The 25,037-nt window shown below is 49.7% G+C and overlaps 1 protein-coding gene across 1 annotated transcript in view; it reads right to left on the bottom strand.

The window, feature by feature from the left end:
- Window positions 1-4,792: 4,792 nt before the first annotated feature.
- LOC114054581 (astrotactin-2-like) overlaps window positions 4,793-25,037 on the bottom strand; it is a gene marked incomplete at its 3' end in the record, with an annotated part of 143,804 nt that continues 123,559 nt past the window's right edge. The window contains exons 7-11 of the mRNA XM_027877881.1: window positions 18,534-18,701; window positions 8,087-8,171; window positions 7,842-7,916; window positions 7,191-7,328; window positions 4,793-4,995 (exon numbers count right to left, since the gene is read on the bottom strand). Of these exons, the coding sequence (XP_027733682.1) occupies window positions 4,793-4,995; window positions 7,191-7,328; window positions 7,842-7,916; window positions 8,087-8,171; window positions 18,534-18,701 (669 nt within the window). The remainder of the gene's footprint in view (window positions 4,996-7,190; window positions 7,329-7,841; window positions 7,917-8,086; window positions 8,172-18,533; window positions 18,702-25,037) is intronic.

The following is a 25,037-nucleotide window of genomic DNA, read 5'->3' as shown; positions in this document are numbered from 1 at the left end:
GTTTGGCAGCCGTGGTGCCACAGGGCACTGCCTGCGCTGGGTGACAGCTGAACATGAGCTTTGCCCCTCTGATTGGCACCAAGCTGCCATCCCTTGTCCTTCCCCAGCGAAAACAATGTTCCTCTGCAGCAACACGTGCATCCCCTCTTCCCTTTAGCAGTGACAAAAAAATCCCATAAAAATAAACCTAGAGGTCTTTCTTCTGTGGTGCAGCATATCCTGGTTTTACCAGGAAAAGGGGAGTCTGTAACTCTCCCTGAGTTCCCAAGTGAGATGTCATTTCCAACAGCCCTTTCCAAGCCTGCAAGGGACAGTGTCTTCTTGTGGTGCCCTTAAAGGAAAAGGACAAAACTCTGCTGTTTGTGTCCATCTCCATTCCTGTCGTCTCCGCCGAGATGGCTTTTCCTCCCCGGCTGTGGAGCCTGTCGCAGGTCCCTGGCGCATTCCCAGGAACATTTCGGCTCCACTGAATTTTATTAGCTTTGTCCTTTGGCTGAAGTGATCCAACAGTAGATACAGGAGATAAAAACAGGAAAGGAGGAGTAGATCCCATCCACAATGGCCAAGTTTTAGGCAACTGAAATCCCATCAGAACTGGTTGGTGGAGGTGCCAGTTCTTTCCACTCAGTCGCGTTTAAGAAATAGTTGAAGAAAAGGCATTTCCCAATGTCACTGCCCCACCTAGGGCTGTATCCTCACAGCTGGACACCCGTGAATCCAGATGGGACTGGGGCCATCATCCCATCCTGCCCTGGAGCATCTCACAGTTTTTAGGACAAGTCGCTGAGGTCAGCCCTGGGAGAGAGGGGAGGGATGCTGAGCATCCTCCCCAGGCACCCAGGAAATCCTGTCCCTCCTGCTGCTGCCATTGTCCTCATTCTTTTGCTGTCACTGTCCTGCTCCAAGCCTGGAGCCTCATGGCACAGATCCCCATCATCCCAGTACTTTGTCTGGGCCAGGGGATGAACTGCCTGGTCCTTCTTCCTGCAATCCTTCTAGTCCCCTTCCCAGGCAGGAGATGCAGACAAAGGCAGAGGTAATAAAACACAAATAGTGTGGGGGAAAAAATTGTAATTCAGGAAAAACAGTACAGAGAGGCTGTATAAACAGAGAGGTCAAGGAGCTGTGCTTTGAACAGGCAGCTACAAAGCACACTCCAGCTGATGTTTAACAGAAAGCAAAGGCAGCGACATAAAAACAAATAACACCATCAAACAGGGACGGGAGAACACCTTTCAGGGAAGGAACCCAAGGCCTGATCTCACCCTTTCTACTAAGCATGCACATCAGCACAGCGTGGTGGAGCCCTGCCTCCCCCTCCAAACCCTGGGCACTCACTGCTTGTCTCAGCACTGGCAGGATCCTGCTCCGCCACAGATCCTGCTCCAGGCAACCACACGGATGGACACAAAGCTACAGCAGCAGATCTGGTGTGTTGCAGGACAGCTACAGAGTCCAGTGCCAAACCCTACTCTGTGATGGGAGATCCCAGATACATCAAAAGGAATCGTTCTGAGTGTGAGACAGCGCCGGCATATTTGGCGAGTGTCGGGTATTTTTAATTGTCTCAATAAACATATAAACAAAATCTGTTCAGTCGATGGGTTGTTTTTCCCTCCTGGGCTCTGTGGCACCACAGACAAGAGGAACAGCAATCGCTCAGCTGTGCCAAACTTGTAGCTGTTGCTGGTGCTCCCCACGACGGATTTGCCTATGAGCCAGGTCCAAATTTACATCCCCTGCCCCTAAGAGGCTTGGTCGTGTTCTGTGCAGTTTTACAGATCAGCATTAAGACCTCAAAAATGCAGTGGGTTCACACAAAAGAGCACAGAGAGTGAAGCTCAGCATTACTGCAGCAGGAGTTATTAAAAGCCCAGGAAGAGGGAGGGTTGAAATGTCCCTTGGATTCTGGGCATGAAAGATGCCATGGCTGGTGATGGACCAGGAAAAGACAGGTTGAGGGCAGTGAGGTCCCTGCGCCTTCCTAGAGGTGCTGGGTGATCCACACTTCAATTCTGACCTAGCCCAGATACTTCCTGCGTGATTTCAGCTCCATTTTTTTCTCCTCTTTCTCCGTTGCACCACTCCCCTGCTCCCTCTCTCATTTTGCTGCTCACACCCTTCTGTGGCTGCCGCAAGGTTACGTCTCCATTTAGTCACCCCGTAGCAAAGTGAGACGTACCTGACTCTTCTAACCTGCTCTCATAAATCACAGCGGGAGGCAGGGAGGAGGAAAAATCCTGGTAAGCAGCCAGGACGAAGCCAAGCTGACAGCTGCAGGGCAGGGGCTGGTGGCTGCCTCTCTGTAAAGTGTGTGTCCCTTCTCTCCAGAGGACAAGGCCAAAGGCTGATTCTGTCCCGGTGTTAAGCACTGCAAGCCGCTTCTCCACCACTTTTTGAGAGATGACAGCCTCTTGGGGTGATAAGAAGCCCAGACCAGAGCACAGGGATGTTATCTGTGAGGATGATGGTGTGTCTGTGATGTGCACAGTAATGAATTGCCCTCTCTCTGCAGAAATGAGTAAGTTGTGCCTGGTGATGCAATGATCAATTTGCTCCATCATGCAAAGCTGTCCATTCATCACAGGCATCAACTGCCAGTTGCTCTCACCTCTTTATTGGCACCAACAGAGCAGGAGGCTCTGCAGTTCCCTGCTGAGGAACGGCAGGAAAAAGGGGCTTCCCCTCTCCCCCAGCCTCCTGGCTGAAGGTCCCTGCAGCACTGAGCATCCAGAAATCACAAACTGCTCCTTTCCAGGAGGAAAAAAAAATGGAAAAAACAAAAACAAACAAACAAACAAAACCACAAAAAACCACAAACAAACAAAAAAACCAACCAACCAACCAAACAAAAACACACAAAAACCCCACACACCGCCCCCCCCCAAAAAAAAAAAAAAAAACAGGGGAAAAAAAAAATACCAAGTTCCCAAGGCAGTTACTGCACACATGTCACATGTCAGGAAGAGCAGACAGGTTGCCCTCTGCCTGCACCCTGCACCCCACTGGCATATCGCACGGGGACCAGCCCAGCCCACCTCCTGACCTTCAGGGATGCTCACCTGCAGCTGCACCCATTGCCCTGTGCCCCTGCAGATAAGCTTTGCTGCTGAGACACTGTGGCCACAGTAAAGCTGTTCCCCCTCTCCTGGCCCAGATTCCCTTTGCCTTTCTCATCCAGTTCACTTTTCATCCTCCTCCGCTCTCGGGGAGCCTCACACCACAGTGCTCACCACGGACTTGCAAAATCACAAATGCCCAAAATCACTGCAAAACCCCTGCAAAATACCCCTGCAAAACCCCTGCAAGGCTGGGGTAGCAGTTGTGTCACAAAGGGCACAGCAGGGCTGAGCCAGCAAATGCCACAGGCAGGGAGTAAAAGCCCTGCTCCCATCCTTGACACAAGACTGGAGTCATGCAGGCACAGAGCTGGGGAGCAGAGCACTCTGCCTCCAAGAGAATTGGAAACAAAATAACAAACAAATAAAAAAAAATAACCCTAGAAATAAAAAATCCAGTTGATTGTACTTCGGCAAAGAATTCAGAGAGCAAAGGGGCTCACTTGGGAGCAAAACGAAGATGAATCGACAGCGAGTTCAAGAGAATTCATTCTGCCGCTGAACACTTGTCTCTCCATCAGGACATCTCAAAGGCTTGTCAAGTGAAGGCAAGGCTTTTATTTGTTTCTGTGGTTGCCATAACGATAGAACTATATGTCATGTCAGGCAGCAGCTGAGGCTCGTGCCTCTGATTTATAGCTGCTCACCAGAAATCACCAACTTTTCTGCAGAGCGGGTGGCACCATGAACCAGGACCACCGGGTGTTTGCCAGTGCTGTGCTCTGCCCCCCCAGGTTAGCCCTCCTCTTGGTCCCCCAGGGCCACCTGGGGATGTTTTTGTTCTCCCTTGCAGGGATTTTTGGTGCTGGGGCTGTGGGTTCTTCCAGTAGCTGCCACAATTAGAGCAATTCCCAGTCCCCCAGGACAAGCTGTACCTTCTGAAGGGCTAAACAGAGATGGTAAGGTGTCTAAGGAAGGCCAACAGAAAGACTAAACCCCTAATAGTAGTTTATTTTAAAAAGCAGAGAGACTTCTATGTCTACCACCAGGCTAGGGGAGAAATAAAAATAAGAGAGAGGGATGGGAGCAATGGAGAAAGGGAAACAAAGAACGGTCTTGAAAACAAGAGAGGCAAGGAGGGACCGGGAGGTATTTCTTGTCCTGTCAGGGGATATGCCACAGGGACAGACTGCCCATCCTGGGAGCTGGTCTCCAGCCCAAGGCAGAGGCTGCCCAGCATAGGGGAAGCCCTGCAGCACTGCTGACCAACCTCATCTGAGCAAAGATGTCACCGTTAGCGTGGCTGCCACGATCCCAGGCGTGTGACCAGTGTGATTACCCTGTGGAACATCAGACCCTGGGTCGAGGAGGGGATGCTCAACAAGGTCACTGATAAATTACATATGCAAGTTTCATTAACTCCAAGCACTCTAATTTATGACACCCAGCCCTAAAGCCTCAAGCACCGAGTTCTGCATGCAAAGTCCTGCCCCTCTCAACCCTCGGGACACGTGGGAGCATCCCCAGTGGGATGGTTGCATGAAGCCCCTTGTCTCCCCCCGTAGGAAGTTTATCTAATGACTTGGCTGCAGCAGTGGAAGGAGGTTTGGGCCCCTCATCCCCATCCACTGAAGCACAGAGGCAGCTTGGAGCACTGCTCAGCAGTGAAACACAGGGAGAACAGCACCAGAGTCAGCATTTCCCCGGGGAGCTGCTGAAAGGCCGAGCCCCACCTGTCCCTCCGCAGTCTCCAGCATCTTCATAAAAACACAGGGCCACGTTTGAACCTTTAACCCTCTGAGTTGTAAAGACTTCATCACTTGTTTTCTCCGAGCCAGGCTTTCTGCAATTTCCTTCCATTAAACTCTTCAAGACAAGCGACCCCGGAGCCAAAGGTGTCAGACTAATGAAAGGTCTGGAGGAATGCAGCACGCTCCTTATTAAAGACACAGGGAGAGACACAGGGCTGAGCCACCATCACCGTGTTACAGGACAGCAAACAGGGCACTCTGGGTGCTGAGACAGGGTTGTGTTGCAGCTGGTGTAACGCAGCCCCCGTGGCATGGAGATGTGACTGTATTAAAGCTCAAGCCCCGCACGTTCAGGAAATTCAGGAAGAATTTCTTCACTGAAAGGGTTGTCAAGCATTGGAATGGGCTGCCCAGGGAGGTGGTGGGTCCCCATCCCTGGGGGTGTTCAAGGAATGACTGGACATGGCACTCAGTGCCATGGTTTAGTTGTCAAGGTGGTGTTTGGTCAAAGGTTGGACTTGATGATCTTGGAGGTTTTTTTCCAGCCTTGATGATTCTGTGATTCACCTGCAGGAGCTCCCAAAATGGAGGGTCAGCAGCACTACCACAGTCCCATAGCCTGGGAACAGGTCCCCTGCAGGCAGAGGGGTGGCTGTGTTTGAACACCTACACCATGGACAGCACGTGTTCACCTCTGATGGTTCGTCTGATGTGATGGGTTATCACCTCAACATCTGAACCACCAAAACTGCTGCTGCTTGAGAAGCAGCCAACACTTGTGTCATTCCAGAGGGACAAAGCAAAGTGGCTGCAAGATAAGCAGCTCTAAAATACCTTTCTCATTGTGTGAAAACACCCAAGAACCTCAGAAGAAGTTCTCAGAGACAGGCCAACGTGATGCCCATGAGCACTAAACACAACACTGACCCTGCTCACCATCTGCAGTGGATCTGAGCAGCCCTGGCATCAGCTCCTTTGCACCATCCCACTCCACTCAGGAGTTATCACCTTGCTTTCCATCCACCCTGGGGTGCTCAGGACCCCAAGCTTGCAGCTTCTCCTTTGAGAAGTGTTTAAATTCTAACGCCGAAGTATTAGATCGCTTTTCGCTTCTCAGTGTATCTGTGAAACCTTCCATAATTCAACATCAAATATTTATTATTACGTTTATTAAAGTTTTAATAATTTAGCAACTCCTGTGTGTAAGATACAAGCGCCGTGAACTCACCTCCCCTTACTCTACCTGAGTCACTCCAATATTTATACCTGGAATTCTCAGTTCAGGTTCCTTTTACGAGGGGAGAAGGCAACAAGCTCAGTGGCAGAACCTCCCCTCCTCCTGCCTGGCATTCATCCATCCTGACAGAGACTTTTCCACGAGAATCAGTGCCCAGAGACAATTACTGCACTGGAGCAGAAAACAAGCTTCCAAGCCTCTACCTTCACTAAGGTCCTTTTCATGAAGATGTGAGGAGGCAAGAAAGAAATAATGATCTCCTGGCATTTTGGCTTGGAAAATGTTAACATAAACCAAGGCAATCCTTCTCCCTCTCAGATGAAAAGCAGAAGTTGCTGCAGACAAGAAAAACAACGCTCCTAAGAGAGCCAAATTGTGATAGATATGTACTATCAGTCTCTTTTTGAAGGAGAGGGAACAGGCACTGATTAGCAACAAAAACACACTCTTGGAAGTGAGGACCTCTTGGATGCCAGTTGGGGCACAAAACACAACTGATGTGCCTGTCCCCTTCTCCAGGGACCTCCTCTGCCCACACTCAGCCCATTCTCCCAGCAATAGCCTCTCCTTCCACCAGGGCAATTCTCCTCCTGCAACTCCCTCTTAGGTCCCTCTTCAGAACAAGACTATCCCAAGTCCAAGGACATCTGGTTAAAATACAAACTGGTCAAAATAGGGGAGCCAGAAAAATATTCAGGCATTTACTGAACTCCAGGAAGTAAAAACCCATCTAATTGTATAATAATTGGATGAGCAAAAGAGCCTTTCACCCCTCATGAGCATCCCAGCGGACACCGAGGGCCAGGTGGATGTGATATATGTATGAGTTTCAGAAAGATGACAGCACCTCCATCCTGGTAAATGCATCCATTTAAGCACTGCAATCTAACATTACATTTAAGCCACTTTAAAACTGCCTTCTCCTACCCATTCAGCTGTCTGTACTGGCAGACTTTAGTGTTACACACTCAGGCCTGGCCTAGACCCATCAGACCAAAGAGCCTGGAGAGCCATCACATCACATTTCTTATTGGAAGAAAATTAATCAAACCTATCATCATAGAAATTACTGCATCCTCAATAACAATTTAAGGAGCAGTGTAGTCACTCAAGCGTGAAGAAAACGACAAATCTGCTTCCTACCTGACATCTGCTGGATCTTCCGTCACCAGAACATCTGTCTTGCAGCTGGCAAGAGGATTGATGGAAAGCTCCACAGGGGGCACCACGAAGCTCTTACTGACTGGAAGCCACAGCCCTTGACCCAAACTGTAGGTAGACCTGGAATAAAGAGCAAATGTGTCATAGAGGAAAAGAGTGTCCACAGGGAATGGTGGCCCTCCACTGCACCTGCCCACCTGGAAGTCGGAGCAGTGGTGGCACCATGAGATAAGTTAGTCATTTGGTCTTGCCCTGGAAGCCAAATGGGAGAGGAATAATGGCATTCCCCTCCCCGTGCCAAATTAGGAGTTGGGCTCCGATGATCCTTGTGGCTCCCTTCCAACTCAGGATATTCTGTGATTCTATGAGATGCAACAGAAGGGGATGGCCAAGCTCTTCAGCCCACAGGGACTCCCTCTCTGTGCACACTGGCCTGGCGTTTGCTGAGGGGACAAGAGGGGAACCCTCCTCTGTCTGGATAAACCTTTCAGGTCTGTGACAGGCAAATGACACTCGTGTGCCCCTGCCAGCACAACAAGGCAGAGTTGGGAGTGACCAAGAGGTTGCATCTGCTGGCACATCTTCATGGCTCTCCCCACCCAAATGTCCCAGATGAACCCTCCTCTGACTCACCTGAGTATTTTCTCTGGTGCCTGCTCTCCTGTGACCAAGTCATATCCCCGCTCCAGCGTCGTGTAGGGCCACGGCCTGGGAGGAGGGATGGAGAGAGCAGCTGAGCACATCACTCAGCAGGGAAAGCAGCACAACCTGGTCCCAGGCCTTTGGGGCCAGTGATCAGCTGAGCAGAGCAGAACCTGGCTCCTCACCAGTGTGGGAGAGCCAGGACAGAGCAAACCCACCACCCTGTCCCCACTCACCCCTCGCTGTGTCCCCAGTCACTGCGCACACACAAGTGCCGGTGGACGGGGTCTGGGGCGTACCCTTCATGGCAGCTGCACTCTCCTGAAAGAGAAGAGGGAAGGATGAGACCTTTCTGGGCCAGAGGCACATCAACAACTGCAGAGCTGGACCCTCCTCCCCTCCTGCCCATCTCTGCATGTTCACAGCCACTCCTGGTCCCTGCTATGGATCTGGAGCACCTTGGACCCCAGAAGCCTCCAGGAGGTGTGAAAGAGATGAGGAGATGTGGAAAGCTGCAAGAAACCTGTAGTTATTCTGGGGTGGATTACATGATGCAGCACCCATAGTAGCCAGGGATGAGGTTTCATGATGCAAAGGTCTGTCCTTACCTAGTGTTCCTCTGTAGCCCTGCAGCTCTCCAGGCTGAGCAGATCTCTGCTCAATGGTCCCCTAGAAATATTCCCCATAAGGATGTACCCACATGGATCCAGCCCCTGCCCTGAGACCTGCCCACAGCCCTGGCAGAGGGGCTGCTCAGGAGCCAGGGGTTCACTCCTCAGCAGGGATTTTAACCTTGCTTGAGCAGAACCAAACCCATCCTGGTCACATCCCCTTCCCACCTCTGCTCCTGGCACCTCACAGAGGATGGAGCAGCAGAGTCTCCTGCAGCCCAAACTCCCACAGAAGGATGCAGAACCCCCCAAACTCTGTCCTCCACAGGCAGTTCCCATGCCATACCCCCATCGCACAACAAAAGGGCTCTCAGACCTGCTCCCCTCCACTCTCTGGGTGTTGCCTCACTCTGTTGCACCCTTTTGACAGCAAGAGAAGACATTTCCCCACACCAGAAACCCGAGCGCGCTTGGCCCAAATTGATTCAGCGTTTGGTAGAAATACATAACCCGGAGCAAGAAACAGCAAAATCAAAAGATTAATTGGATTTGCACGTGGAGTTTCTGCTACAAGCTGCTGCCAATGTTTTTCTTCCCTCCCCTCCTCTCCCCTTCGTGCCTGGTGGTGCAGCAGGATGAGCTGTAAACACTAGAGAGAGGTTGGACCTGGGAAGGGTGCTGGGAGGGGGGTGCTCCCAGCACGCTGGCAATGCAGACTGGCAGGTACCATGGTGCTCATGGGGATCCTAAGCAAGTTCTTAAAATGTCTCACAGGGATTACAGTAAAGAGCTTTATTGTCAGGAGGGAGCGAGGAGGGGATTCAAACGCTGATATTTTTGAGGAAGAGATGCCTGAAAAAGGAGAGGAGGCAAAAAAAGAAAAAGGGGGGTGGGGGGGAAGAGACGGCTAATGATGTGCTAAAATGCAACAGCACCTTCATGAAATATTCACTGCCTCAAAGGCGTCTAATATTAAAGATTAAATGTCCTGGGATTTGTCCTAGCGACTTCGAAGCACTGATTTATGATCTGTCAAAAGCTGCTAACCTCATGATTCATAACGGGAGCGGCAGGAACATTGCTCCTCCAAAGGGAAGCAGTTGGGAGAGAGATGGCAGCGCTCGGCCCTGCTCAGGCTCAGCCGTGCCTGGGGGGCTGGGGCAGTCTCAGTGCAAGAAAATGCAGGTCCTAATGGCTCCATCAGTGATTTTAAAAAAAGAAAAGTTATTTTTTCCTTGGGTGCTTAGTGCGCAAGTTTCCCCAGCCGTGCCGTGGATCATTAATTCCTGGTGCTTATTACATAACAAATATATGCTCTGCAAATGAGAGACATCTCAAAGTGCTTGCGAAGCAGAGCTGGGAGTCTTGGGGCACCGGCTCACGCTCAGCCCCTGCCACAGAAATTAGAGCAAGGAGGGGAAAACCACCTACAGAGGTTGGCATCCGGCAGCCCCAATGCCTCCCTTGAATCAATGGCTGGGGGTGCTGGTGCTGAACCCCTTCCCTGTGGTGCAGGAGGGTTTGTTTTCTCTGCTGGCTTGTTTACTGCTCTGTCAGTTTGGCGTCAGAAGGAGAAACTCTATCAACCTGCAGGAATATTGATTTTATCGACTCCAATCCCGGAGTTTCAGCAGCTACAGCCGGTGCTCAAGGCTTTATCGGGAGGTTTATTGGGAGGTTTATTTCAGTAAGTGAGAGGGCAAGTGGTGGCACTGGCTGGGCAGGAGACACAAGGCCAGAGAGAGGGAGGACTCCAGGGAAAGCCACCCACAGCACAGAGACTAGAGATACCTGCCCATCTCTGTAGCCACTTGGGACCAGCTTTCCACACATGTTCCAGGGAGATCTACACCCCTTTCTCAGAGTTTTAGAAACTGGATAGGAAGGCTCCCAGCACAGGGGACTCCACCTCCTCGGGATAGATGATTCCATTTCTGTATCTATTCCTGTATCTACAACAACAGACAACCAGTGGGGCTTCCAAAAAACCTCAGCAGAACCTGCTGTGCTCTTACAGATTCTCAGGAGCTTTTGCTTTCTCCCCATCAGAATCCACCCTCCATCTTTGCCCCCCTGAACTACTCTGTTATTTTCAGTCAGTCCCCATCCTCCCTGGGCATGATGCTGAGCCTGGCTAATCCCCATGGAATGAGAAACACCTGATAAAGTGCCCTGAGTGGCAGGAACGGGGGTTCCTGTACCTCTAAACCCTCTCGGGGTGTGTTTTTAAACAAACCACCAAACCAGCAGTGCCTCTGTTCAGAGACACAAAATCCCACGTGCTTCTGAGACAGACACAGTTATCTGCTCAGCATTCCTGCAGCTAAGTGAGGATTCAAGATGAGCTTAAAGCCAAAGTCAACCAAGGTAACCAAGTTTGACAAATAGCCACACCTGAAGCTGGATGCAATTTCCACAGGTCCTGCACACGCCTCTCTGTGCGGTGCAAATGAATCAGGATCTACCAACGGCTGTGACAAGAATTCTGCTTCTGCAGCCACCACCCCACACCCTGTCCATAGCAAAAACACAGTAACTGTGTAATCCTTCCTCTGCCTTTGGATTCATAAGCCACAAATCAGGTAGGATAATCCATGGCAAATTTTCGGCTCTTATAGGTCCAACATCCTATTTCCATTTAAACAAAATGCTGGGAGGAGGGGAAGGAAAATCTCTGAACTAAAGCAGGAAATGCAACACCACAGCCCTAGCATGAGGCTCTGAAAGCACATCATTCAAGGAATTCTGGAATGGTTCAGGTTGTAAGGGACTACCGGTGGGGTCATCTGGTCCAACATCCCTGCTCAAACTCATGGCACAGGATTGTGTCCAGATGGTTCTGGAATATCTCCAGTGAGGGAGACTCTACACCCTCTCTGGCTAGCCTGTTCAGTGCTTGGTCATCTGAACAATAAAGAAGTTCCTCATAATTAGATGGAACTTCCTGTGCATCACTTTGTGCCCGTTGCCTCTCACTGTATTGCAGCGCCTGGTTCCATCCTCTGACACTCTCTTCAGATACTTATTATGTAACTCTAATATACAGATACATTCCTGTGGCACAAACAGCTATGTGGAAGCGCAAGGGAGGAGCTGAGGCCACGGGAAGCACTCACAGCTCTGTTCTCCATCCTCCCCTACTCCCCTCTGCCAACTTACACAACATCTCATCACAGACTGTGCTGCCATGGCTAATTACAGGTGACACGGAGCCTCTGTGCCAGTTCCTGCTCAGGGAGAGCAAACCCGTTGCTTGAAGCAGCAGGACACATCCCCAAACACCACAGGCACATCTCACCTGCAACCTTCCTCCTCTGTGCCTTCATCCCCACGGAGGCTGGTGGGAGAGACGACCGATAGCTCAACCCAGTGTGCCATCCAGAGCCCCATGCAGAAAGGCTGGGGGGCCAGGAGCAGTGAGCACACGGCTCCTGGAGAAATGTCTGTCATTCCTGTCCTCAGCTGGGAAGGGGAGAAGGATCTGGAAACTCATCTGGAGGAACAGGGCCAATTAGGGACACAATTGAGCCAGTTTCCTCATGCAGGCATGAGCTGCCTCTGCCCATCTGAGCAAGGGGTTTCTCATGTGCCTGTGCTCCATGCTGGCTTCAGTGCTGGAGCTGCAGAAGGGCAGGAACAGACTGCAGCCCAGCCTTAGCATCCATGGATTTTGGCTCAAGGTTGACCCACGCTGAGTCTTCCTCCTGCCTGAAGGAAACAAATCTAACACAAGCCACACGCGAGCTCACCACCTCCAGCAGCACAGGCACGGTGCAAAGCCAGCTATGTGAAGGACAACAGCCCCCAGCTCCTGCTGCATCTTGACCAGCACAGCTCAAGGCTTTAGCTCTGGGGTTTTTTTATATCTAAGCTGGAAGTTCCTGAACTATTCCTCCATTTTTGCTCACCACACTGTGCTGCTGCTTCTGCTGAGAGGGGGAACAGGACACACTGCTGCATCCAGATCCTCCCTGCCTGTCCCCATGCTCTGCCCAGGAACAGCAGAGCAGGGCTGAGGGACAAACTACCAGCGTGCCAAGTAATCCTGTTAGACTCATTAGGGCAAGAGCTGATCCGTGGTGATAATGCTGCAAGATCCCCCTAATCCACCCGCCCAGTGCACAGCGTGAAGTGGAGGCTCCCGGAGTCCCTGTGCTCCTGGGGAAGCCGCTCTTTGCTGTCACTGGCGATTCTGTTTAAGGAGCTGGAGGAGCCTTGGCTGTGGTGCAGCAAAGCTGTGGCTCCTCAGCCTTCTCCTGGCACTGCTGGTTTCTGTGACTTCCTGCTCCAGGGCAGCACCTCCATCCCTGGTGCTCACCCTTGTCCTGGTGGGATGCCCTGCTGTGCCAGAGTCATGTTCCACTGCAAAGGCACCATCCTGGGGCAAGTCCAGGCCCCAGCTGGAGGGGTAGCCTGTTCCTGAAGCCTGGGGGGCTATAAATACACACTTTTCCACCTGCATGAGCACTGCATGTACACACACTTGCGTCAGGGCTGCCTCTCCACCTGAGGCAATACACAGTCCAGCCCCACTTTCCTGGTCTCCTCCTCTCTGGACACACACACCCTCCAGGGGACACACCACCAAAGGTGGCTGCACAAGTGGATGCAAAATGCAAAATGCAGCTGCCACCCAGGCACTGCTGTCCCGGCCATCAGCTTGCTGCTTGGCAAGGTCAGTGCCCCCCTATCACCATTGCCCACGGCAGGAGCTGCAGCCCAGGAGCCACCATGTCCTCCTCCAGAAAGGAGTTCTTTGCCTGCAGTCTGACTAAAAAAAAAAAAAACAATAAAACAATAAATTATCTGCTACCAGCACTCCCTGTGTCACCCTCAAACCACCTGCCAGGGTCCTGCATGCACAGCATCCCAGGGCTGCTGGGGTAGCTGAGCCAGGGGGTGCACAGCAAAACTTCCCAGGGAGGAGCAGCTCCCAGTGGCAAGATGGCAAAGATGGGCTTGCCAGGGATGGGACAAGACACACATTGGCACAGGGTTGGTACCAAGATTTAAAACCCCACAACAAACCCCTTCCTTAAAGAACTTGATGTGCCCCTGTGGGATAACACATCGAGGGCCTCTTTTGAGGAAATGCAGAGAAAATTAAACACAGGCAAGGATGCACAGTGGTCTTAATAGTTCATTAAATTCCCAGATTCAGTGAACAAGTGAAGCATATTCAGAGAGCTGCTCCTCAGGCCTGGCTGGCCTCTGGCTGAGGCCGTAGATCCTCCAGCAAGGGCAGCAGCGGCACCAGCTCCCAGTGAACCTGTGCGAGAAGCTTCTCTTCTGCCCCTGGTATCTGCTGTCCTTGCTCTTCAGGGATGGCACTTTCCAAACCTGAGCCTCTGCTTCATCCTGATGAGAAATGCAACTTCCTTAGAAGCAGTTTAGCTCTCAAGGAACAAGACAGGGAAGGTGGCTCCTGTCCAGCTGACCTGGTACGGAGCATGGAGGGAAAACCTGGAGTCAATTTGACAGTTATCCCTCCTCTCCCCCTGCTGCAAGTCACCCTCTTCACCAGATCCATCACAGCACTTAAGCACAAGCTTAACCTCTAGGGATTGTGCTTGAGTGTAGGCTCTGCATGGATTTAATTCTCATTATCATCCGCTCAGCTCCCACACTGCGCTGCCAAGGGCACATGAGCCCAGCTGATCCAAGGAAGCAGCGAGAGGTCCCAAGGGTGGACAAGGGTGGTCTGCTGTGCCATCTTCTGGGGTGAGCACTGCCCCACAGCTCACCATGGTGGGGTGAGAATCCCCTGCAGCACTGGTGGGATGGGCCCAGTCATGGAGACAGGTTCAGGCACGGTTCTGTGCAACGAAACTCATTCCTCTTCCCTCCTCCCCGTGCTCTCTAGACAAGCACAGAGATGCCATTACAAGAACATTAGCAGCTGCAGGATTAAACACTCTAATGGCAGAAAATGAGAGTGTAAAGACAGCACAGATAACCTTAACTCGGCCCCTCACAGGCACGAGTTTTGATTGCTGTTTATGTATAACACTTCAGCCTGAAGCTAAATTAGCTTGGGAGTTAACTGCCTCCTGCCCTGCTTGGAGCACGAGGCAAGCTGTGCCACCACAGGAAAAGGAATCGTATATTACATGGGTTTTGACCAAGTTATTAAACTCCATACCTTAGAGAGACAGAACCTCATCTTATAAAAGTCTAAGTCAATAAAGGCACTGGGATCCTCCAACAGCGAAAATAGCAGAAGTGCACAAGAACAAACAAATATTACCTGATGTGCACAAAACCTGCATGATATTAAATTGAACTATAGGAGGAAATGGCTGTTTTCATAAACACAAATACACCCTCGCCAAGGTTGGTCATCTCCTGATTTACATGCTCAGCTCTGCAACCTCCAAATCCCCTTAACAGGTTGCCTTAAAAAAAAATGGCTCTGTGTAAAAATTACTTTCATCTGTCTCCTGCCCACAACATCCCTGTCCTACCCAGACAGGAGCACCATCTGTGGCGCTGGTGACAAACTGGCCCATTTGGAAGATGATGGAAACCTTTTTTTTTTTTTTTATACCCCCTCCTGCCAATTTCCAGAAAAGACCCTTTGCTACCACATTTCATCTGGTCCTTACAAGCCTATTGCTTTGGTGGTGCCACCAATTGTGGATGCAAAGAGAGAATTTTGATGAAGAAGTGCCTGATTTGTAGATAGGGAAAAAATTTTCAACACATTTGCACCTGCTAATCAAGGTAGCTATCCATCTCATTTATGCCACTGCTCCAGCAAGCCTGACAGCACAAAATCAGAGGCTGTTTCTTCCAGCATTTGGCCCTGAGGGACCGATTCTCCAGCAGGTCTCTTCAGTGATGCCCACAGAATGTGCAAGTGAATCGGTTTTGTGCATACAAAGCAGGTAATTGTGCTCACAAATCAGGATTTGCATATGCTGCTGGAAAAGAGACACTCTTATCAACGCTCCCAGTGCTGGTAAGGGAGGCCAGAGAAGAAGCACTCCTGGATTTTACCCAGAGGTATCCCAGTGTGTGGTACAAGCAGCGGCACTGGTAACGCTCCCCACATCTGTCCAAAATATGGAGAGTGCAGACAGCAAGTCCCAGAAGACAACAAACCTTCCCTGTTCTCGTCTTCAGCAGCACAGGCAGCACCTGCCAAGAGGATGGGGCATTTTGGTTGAACCTCCCCAGCCCAGGAGCACATCCTGCACCCCAAGAGAGGGACCTGCCCCATCCATGGCTGGGCATGGCCACCCTCTCATGTCTGCAGGGAGGAGCCCCTCAGCAGCACCCACTTGTTTCTGTATTTGCAGTCATGTCAGACCAATCAGCCTGGCCGCTTTCGAGGCAGAAGGGATGAGGAAGACGACGTTTGGCTCATGTGCAGATGTCGGTGCTGCCTCCAAAACGCTCTGATGAGCTTTGCATCACAGGTTTGAAATTTGTCAGGGGGGGCAGCAATCACTTAATGAAAGACTGAGTCACGCGACAGAGACGTGAGGGAAGGCAAATTAAGGTCAGGCAAGCAAAATGGATCTTGGCACTTCCTAGTGTTTCAGAGCCCCTGAAACACTGGGGATTACTCTTTGCACTGAAGGAGTATTTGGTGTCAGGAGTCAGAACATGGTACAGACAGATCCTGTCTACAACTCCAACCCAAAAGAGTTTGGTGGTGGGACAGGTAAGAGCTTCAGTCTCACCAGACAGAGCATATGTGACCTGAAGCTCTCTGTCCAAATGTGGGGCAGGAGTCTGTGGCACTTCCACCAAGGACAGGTCCTACCCACAGAGGTCTGTCTACACCTTGGAGTAAGGAAGCTTTGGGATACTAGATCTCCAGGCTGGATCCTCACTGCCATGGAGAGTGGCTCCAGTGGTAAGGCTCAAGTCAGATTAGCTATAAATGTGCTGGAGGACCTCAACTCTGGCTCTGCTGCTCTTCAGAGGGGAGGCTTTCATCTTCTAGGCAGGACAAACCTCAGTCCATCCTCTCATGGATGCTCTGCTCAGCCCAAGATGACAGAGGACAGGGGGAAACCCCAGCACCCATCTCTTGGGATACTCACAGAGAGGATAAAATCCCTGACCCGAAAAGGTTGAAACTCAGGCAGGATTTATGTCCCACAGTAAAACCACAGGGCTGCCTCTCTCATGGTGATAAAAATAAATCACCCTTAAAAATAGAATGACATCAATAAAAATGAATCTAAAAGCACACGCAGTGTATCACGGGGTTGCAGTCTGCCCCCAGCCTGGTGTGGAAACTTCTCACCAGTTAAAGGCTGGTCAACAGTGATGAACTTACGTAGTGCCTGGGGCTACATCCTGGGACAGGGCATCAAACAGGTACTTCCAAAGGTCTAATTTTAAGTGGGAGGTTGTTCAGGTCTTGTGAAGTTTGGACCTCTTGAGGGAGCCTTAAATTCAGGCTATGAAGATCAGCAGCCCCATCAGCCAGTCCTGCTCGATCCATGAAGATCTAACTGGCATAGACAGGAGAAAGACTCTGTTTCATCCATGTGAGAACTCTCAGACTGGAGAGAGGGGGAAGAAACCCACTGACAGATTTCAGGTGAGGGACCTGAACGCTGAGCTCAAGGCTGCTCTGCCCTCACCACGGGTAAGCAGGGGGGTTGGGTATCAGGGTTGGGAGCGGTAGAGCAGCTGGCAAGCCTCAGATCCAGGACAGTGCTGGAGCAGAGCGATTCCCAGGCTAATGAGCATCGCTCCCTTCCCCGCAAACAAGATCTGACACATCCTGCTCAAGTGTGGGGCGTCCAGCAAGAGCGACAAGCTGCTCCGGGACACAGCGGGAGCAGCAGCTGGGCCGGCATGGGAGAACAGCCGCTCCTCACAGCAGAGGCCTTGCAAGGACTAAACCAGCCCTGCTCGGTGCCAAGGAGGGCATGGGGCTGGAGAGCACGGCCACGGGGCTCTTCCAACGGGGAAGTCATGGCCTGGCTCCATACGCTCTCCCTGTGGTTGCTGCTGGAGGCAGAGTTTTTCTCTCCTCCTCCGAGCCAGGGGACAGCTGAATGCATCTTCCCCCTCCCGCTGAGGCGGCTGCCTTTTGCCAGCGCCTGAAACAATCCTTCTGCTCTGTGACATCTGGATGAGAACAGCCTCCTCCTGCACCATCTCCATCTGCTGGGGTGGCTGCTGTCACCTCCCAGACCTCCCTGGGACTGTAGGTGACACCCAGGGTTGTCTACACAGGGAATTCTCCAGCATCATCGTTCTGCTGCAGCCGTGCCTGCCAGTGCCTCTGCGCAGACAAGCCTTGAGGAACAGGAATGCTAAGAAGAGAATGTTGTCTCGACCAGGAAAATGAGTTTGGGAGACAAAGTTCCATGTTTGCATCTCAGCCGAGCAGGGAGGAATGAGAACAGGGTCACCCCTGTCATTCCATGACTCTGAGGGACTTTTAATTCTGGGTTTAAAGATGGTCTGTGGCAGTGGGAGGCTTAGGAAAAGCCTCCTCCACTGTGAGCCATCCTTCAAACCCCCTGGCAGAACCAGACACCAACATCCTTACCTGCAGCCACCAATCTCATACATGAAGTGAAGAAGCTCATTGCTAAGGGATGAGGGAAGCTCACATGAGGAGTCAGGGCTAACCTGGGATGTCACCTCTGCAAGGAGATGGGGGTTTGGGTGCTCTTTAGATGCTGAGCAAGCCAGGAGCAACAGGACCACCTGTTTCCACAGCACCAAGAAGGCATCCCACTCAAGACTGGTGACCCATTGCTGAGCAAGCGCAGTGCTTGCTGTTGCAGAGGGCGCAGCACACCCCACAGCAAAACAGCACAACTTAGACGCAGAAAAAACTCCACATGCCTGCAGCTGCCACACCAAAGAACTCGTAGATCCACCATTTCAAATCCCCGTTTTGTGCCCACCTTCTTCACATTTTGCTGATGGGGGTCACCACTGTGTGACCCCGCTGGTACCTCTCAATCCTCTGTGCCTACCACCAGGCTAAAGCAGAGGTGAGCACAGAGGGCATCAGAATACCCAGAGACAAACCTTCTCCCTCGCATCTCTAAGCTTTCCAAGATCTTCACTATTCCCCGGCCTCCCTTACCTGTGTCTTGGTCACAGAGCTGCTCACAGGCATCAGTGGTCCTTTGTCCACAGAGGTCTCTCACCCAGGGGGACGTGGCATTGATCTGATAGTACAGGGACAGCTTGGCTGGATTAAGCCAGTCGGAGATGTCCAAGTAGCTCCCCTCGCTCACAACAAAGCTGCTGCCTGGAGAGAGGGGAAAACGTGTGTTAGCTGAGTCCAGTACCCCAAACCTGCATTTTGGCTCAGTATCAGATCACTCTACTCTTCAGCAGGTGCTGTGACATCAAGACTAGCAAATACTAATGAGTTCAGCTCCTGGACCCAAAGAACTTCATTCGTCCATTCCTCTCCAAAGGAATGTGCCACAGCTAATGGTCCATCAACTCCTCTGCCCAGATGTTTCCCTACCCTTACACTACTGGGATTTGATTCCCAAGTCCCTGTAGAAATTTGGACTGATGCAATACAGCTGGAACATCCAGCTCATGGAAAGTGTCCATGAGGCACCTGGATGCTCAGGGCACAGCTGGGCAGCAGCAATATGGGCTGTTCCACTTCACCTTCAGCTGAAGGTGAGTGAATTGGCCTGACACACATCTTCTTGTACCAGACACTCCCCATCCCTTTCCTTCCTGAGAGTTAAAAGTGAACTCCTGCCAAAAATCTTTTCTTACAAAATCTTACGTTTCTTTATTTTGCAAAATGTATTTTTTCCCCACCGGCATCTGGGAATATGCATCATCTAATTAGCCAAATAGATTTTCAGTTCAGCCCAATCATTTCCTTATCTAACATCTGAGGCCCAGCATCGCTTGGGGGATTTTGCATGCACAGAGGTCCTCATTAACTCTGATCTTCAATTACATTGATTATAAGACTGCCTCCATAGCAGTGCTGCACAGATCAGAGGGGAGCCAAAAAACCTCTGCCTTTAAGTGGTGTTTTGCAAAACTTACCAGGGTAAAAGCCTCTAAAAACAGGGGAGAAGAAACCTGCAAGGAGGAGTGGGCAAGGGGAACTGCCAGAAAGCCCAGGAACCCACGGCCACCCTTCCACAAAGTGTGAGGACTGGCAACAGCAGCAAGATTTGTGACCGCTATCTGAAGATTCAAATCCTTCTCGGTGATTACCCAAGGACAGTAAGTTTATAGATCCAGGGTCTACCCTCATGAAACTTTAGGGTTTAGGCCACTTAGTAAAGGACTGGGACAACATTTTTATAAGTGCCACATAAGATCTTAGCTTGTTAAAAGCCAAGAGAATAAAAAAGTAGGACAACAAGCCCACAGCAGTGACCACCCCCCATGAACCTGCTTGAACACAAGCTCTGAACCTCCTTTTCAAGAGGATACCTGATGCTTCAGCAAGAAGGAGCCCTTCTCACCCTCATCCTGCGCCACGTTATCCATGCAAAGGATAAATAAAACAAGCAAAGCCTCAAGTCAAGCATCCCAGCGAGTGACCTCATTTTCAGGCATCCCCAGATCTCAACACCGCACAAATCCGAGCCCTAATTTCACATGAATGCAAGTCTTCACCACTCATAGTGTTTATATACCATAAACATATTCACAGACACATCCCTGCACTCAAAGCCAATGGAGGCTGCCAAGCTACTGACTGTTCAAGCAAATGAAAATTAGACATCCAGGATCCAGCTGCTCTGGAGACACTGCAAGGTAGGGGCTGCCCCGCCAAGGCTGCAGGATACATCTCAATCAGACAATGGCAGCAGTAAATCGCTGGGTAAACCCCCCCAGCACCACTGGAAAGCAGCAAAACACCGAGCACAAAGAAGTATCCCGCAGCCACGTGGTTTTATGTCTAATTATTCTTTCCCGTGAATTTTTAAAGATAGCTCTAAATGCCAATAATAGCAATTGCTGGTTTCTTTTACCAAACAGAAATGCAACACGAACCCTCTGGGAGTGTTTACTATTTACGTGTACGTGTCTGTGTAGTAGCCTGTCAGTCTTGTTTTCATCCTTATTTTTGCAGCTCTCTAATAAAGAGCGAGGCTTGGGAAGCACGTAAGCCTTGTTTGGAGACTCAGCTACAGACAACTCCCTCTGCACCCAAAGACTGAAGAGCGAAACCAGCAGCTCTTGATTAAATCCCCACTTAATGAACCCCACTTCCAGTCAGAACACAGCCAGCCTGCAAGGAACAGAAGCAAACCAGACATAAAGCAATCACATCATTAGTATTCAGAAGGATGAAGGTGACTTGAGCTGCAAGAGCATCTTGGCCCAGGAGCTGCTACACAAAGGGTAGGACCCCAAGGTCAGGTGGGTGATAGAGGGGTCACCTCTAGAGCTCCCCACCACAGAATCATTTAGGTTGGAAAAGACCCCTCTGTTCATCAAATCCAATCGTTCCTCCAGCACTGCCAAGGCCACCACTAGACCACGTCCACATCCACATGGTTTTTAAATCCCTCCTGGGATGGTGACTCCACCACTGCCCTGGACACCCTGTGCCAGGGCTGGACAACCCTTTCTGCGAAGAAATTTTTCCCAATATCCAACCTAAACCTCCCCTGGTGCAACTCGAGGCCATTTCCTCCTGTCCTATTGCTTGTTACATGGGAGCAGAGCCCGACCCTCACCTGGCTACAACCTCTCTTTGGGCAGTTGAAGAGAGCAAGAAGGTCCCCCCTGAGTCTCCTTTTCTCCAGTTTGAGCCTCCCCCCAGCTCCCTCAGCTGCTCCTCATCAAACTTGTGCTCCAGACCCATCACCAGCTCCTCTCTGGACGCTCCAGCCCTACACTCTGAGCTGCTGCAGGAGGAGGAAGCACCTTCATGGCCTTGCAGCTAAATTTTCATTTCCCTTGGAAAGCCCAGCCTATTTGCTGATGGCAGTTTAAAAAATCCCCAACAACTATCATTTCATGGAAGTGCTTCCTAAATCCACACCAAAACGTGACATCTAGCCAGGAGCAATTAACTTCTCTCTCAGCACAAGTTGGGTGTCCATGTAAAACCACAAATTTTGGAAGCTTGAAATGATCTACAAATTGATAAAGCTTTGCAACATTACCTACATAGAAAGATCTTGCCAAATATAGTAGAACTGTAACTTACACAAGAGAAGTGCTATTTTGAAGATTCATTACTTATTTTGATTTTAATAAGTCTGATTGAGAATTAATCCTCATTATCAGTTTTCTGTTGGTTTTTTGTGGTTTTTTTTCGCTGTTGTTTTGGTTTGGTTTTTTGTTTGTGTTTGTTTGTTTGTTTTTGGTGGTTTTGTTTGTGTTTTTTGTTGTAGGGGTTGGTTTGGTTTTTTTTTTCAATAGAAATTAAAACATTTGAATCCAAAATTCCTGAATTCAGGCTCAGTATAAAATTGAGGGGTTTCTACCTCAGTCTAAAAAAAAACCCCAAACCTGGGGAAATCAAAGGTTTTAGTTAATTGTAAACACTTTTCTTCCTTCCTCTGCAGGAGGAGTGAAGGGACAATTTCCAGCAAGGAAACTTCTCACATCTCTGAAGCTGAGAGTGTGGCAGCTCAGCTGGGTAAGATTTTGAGACACACACTCTCATCACCTTCGCTCCCACTGAAAACACAAACAAACAAACATCCCAATCTTGATCCCTTTATAGCTTGCCCAGGAAATAAATAACAGCAAAAGACATTCTGCAAATATTTTGAAAGCTGAAGTTCTGACTATTTCAAAGACTTTCCACACAATTTTTTCTCTTTATTTTCAAAGAATCCGCACACAGAAAACAGTTTTCAAAAGTCACCATCGCACACAAATCAAAACCACCTTGAAAAGCTCAGAAAGGGCAGGTTGAGCAACAAATCCTTTTAGAATCTTCTGAGAACAAACATTTTCTAAAGGATAGCTGTTTCAAAATCACCTTTAGCTTGCCAGGAACATCAGCCAGGTTTGTTTTCCCCAATACACAGTCTCTGGATGGAGGGAATTGATGGAGGAGGGAATGGGGTGATGGGGGACCCCAGAGGCTCACATCTCTGGGACAGTGGGTGGTAGATCCTGCTCCAAAGTACCCTCTGAAAACCTTTCTTGAGGACCTTAGACCCTACTAAACCACCCCCTTGCCCAGTTTGAAGCACAACTACAGCCACTGCCTGCAGTCCCCAGAGCAGATTCCAGCACAGAAACCCTCTGAAGACATCCAGAGAGACCATCCACGCTGCTGTCCTGTGCTGCCAACCTCATCCCCTGCTCCAAGGTGTCCTCCTAGACACAAGTTTTGAGCTTCCCACTCAAAACCTTGATGAGATCCTCCTTAAACCAGAGACATTTAGGTCTCAGGGTAAAGCAACCATCAACCACACAAGGGAATACAGTGATAAAATGACAACTTTCCACCCACCACCACCTCCTTGATCCCAGAAATCCCACTGTAGGACATATCCATCAAGAACCATTGGCTTTATGAGCCACTCTACGCCACAGAGCTGCGTTCCAGTGCTGTGGAGAACATCAGTACACAGCTACAATCCCCTCACAACTCCACGAGGTCCACCAGCACCTCGGGGCATTGATTTGTTTGGGCTTCTCTATGAATGTGTTTTTCCCCCCACCCCCTTTACTTCTCCGACACTGATCAAAGCTGGGCCAGTTAAGGCAGCATCAGACGTTCACATCTCTCGTGCTGGGGTCTCCTTCAAAGTTCAGGGGAACTGCTTAACCCATGACAAAAAGAGGCTTGAAGTTTCGACATTTCAAAAATCATTTTCCAGAACACAACAGGATGAAACAGTTCAGAAGAGACACCTAACAAGGGAAAAGAACAAAGTACCCAGAAGCAGCCAAAAGGGTTTGGCTTCTCCTTTCTCTTTCTCTTTCTTTTCAAGGGAGAAGATCAAAACATAATTTTTTTTTTTGAAGAAAGTCTATTTATTCCTCTCTCTGCTCTTTTTGTCATCTTTGGTCCATTCGCTGTTTCTTGGCCAACAAAACTCCTTTTCATCTAAAATTAGTATTTTGTGTTGGGAAGCTGTGGGAGGTCGTACTATAGGTTGCTATTAATGTATCCATCCCTCTACTATCATACAATTCTAATCCTGTTACAGATATTTTTTTAAACACTAGAGGAAGAATTATCACTCTTCCTTCATTCTGCAGGTACAAAGAATAACCTATTTGATTTCTTTAGAGACTCTTTTTTTTTTTTAAACTTGTGAAACATGAAAGAACATTGCCCAAAGAGACAACTCCTCCCCTATCTGCTCTTTCCCTTGATCAGCTCTCCCTCTCCTGTCCTGGTCCCAGGGAATGAAAACTACTGTTTCTTGAATTCCTTTCAGAAAATGCAGAAGATCCAGATGGACTCTGGATGCCCAGGACACACCTGTACTGACCTAAGCAAAGAAATGAGGCTTGGAGTAGGATTGCACCTCTAGATTAACACAGTGCTCAGCTTTACCACCCCTCTCCTGCTTAGCACAAAACCAGGTAATTCTGGAATCATTTAAATTCTTTGAAGTCAAACTCTGCATTCTATATTCTACTTTGAATCCAGAGATAGTAACACACCGGGTTAAAATGCAAGCCAACCCACTTCACCTTGTTCCTCAAATTGTTTCTCTCCTGACCAAGGTGAAATGCCTAAACAGAAAGCTATGACAGAATGTTTTTAATGTTTTTAAAACAGCACAAGCTTACACAAGGCACACCTTTCCTTCACTCTTCCCTCAGCTGAAGCACACACAGTTTATATCACAGGGTGTTTGACTCCAGGATGTATTTTCAGCACAGAAGCCATGACCATGGGCTCTGACAAAAACCCACCAATGACCAAAGTCAGAGACCCTCATCCCTTTGAAACACCATCAGTCCTGCCAGAGCTTCTTCACTCTGGCAAAGCAGAAATCAATTAAGTCAAACAAATCTGTGTGTAATTACAGCTCAGACTAGAAGCACCTTTCCTGTGGGAGGAGCAGGGTCACATCTTAAGTGTTAAATTGCACTTCCTTGATAAATCTGACAGACTCTCTTTCTTTGGGTTTTCTTGGCAGTCAGTCTTGATTTTGCCAGGGCTGAGCTCCTGACAAGCAACACATGTATTTAACTTTATGGAGCAGGTGATGGCTCAGCCAACTTTTCCCAATCCCAAGCGAGATGGCATCTGCCCATCCTGCACTGTGGTCAAGCTCTTGCTGCAAAGACATCTCCCATGATAGTATTACACAATGTAATTGTAGAGGTGTTGGTAACAACACATCTCTGCCCTCAGCAGGCATCTGGGCCAGCAATGGCTCAGACAGAAATTAGACTCCTAAAGAAAAGCTTCTCCTTAATGCTCCGTATCTCCCAACTCCCACGCTGCAGCCTGGGGCTCTTCTGCAGTGATGCTCTCCAGATATTGGATAAGGGTTCAGGGAAAATCAGCCTAAATCTAATCACATCACAAAGCAGAGAGGAGCTGTGATAAGCTTTAAGAGACAAAGTGTGTGTGAACTGAGATTTTCCAGCCAGGACCAAGACCAAACGTTCTCCCAGGACAGCAGAAAACACAACCAAGAGGCAGCACATGCAAAGT

This window comes from Empidonax traillii, unplaced genomic scaffold (genome assembly GCF_003031625.1).
Source record: "Empidonax traillii isolate 1590-97213 ecotype Southwest subspecies unplaced genomic scaffold, ASM303162v1 scaffold34:size3740991, whole genome shotgun sequence".
Classification (NCBI taxonomy): Eukaryota; Metazoa; Chordata; class Aves; order Passeriformes; family Tyrannidae; genus Empidonax; species Empidonax traillii.
Note: the sequence above shows the minus strand (reverse complement) of the source record. Positions and strands in the feature narration are given on the sequence as shown.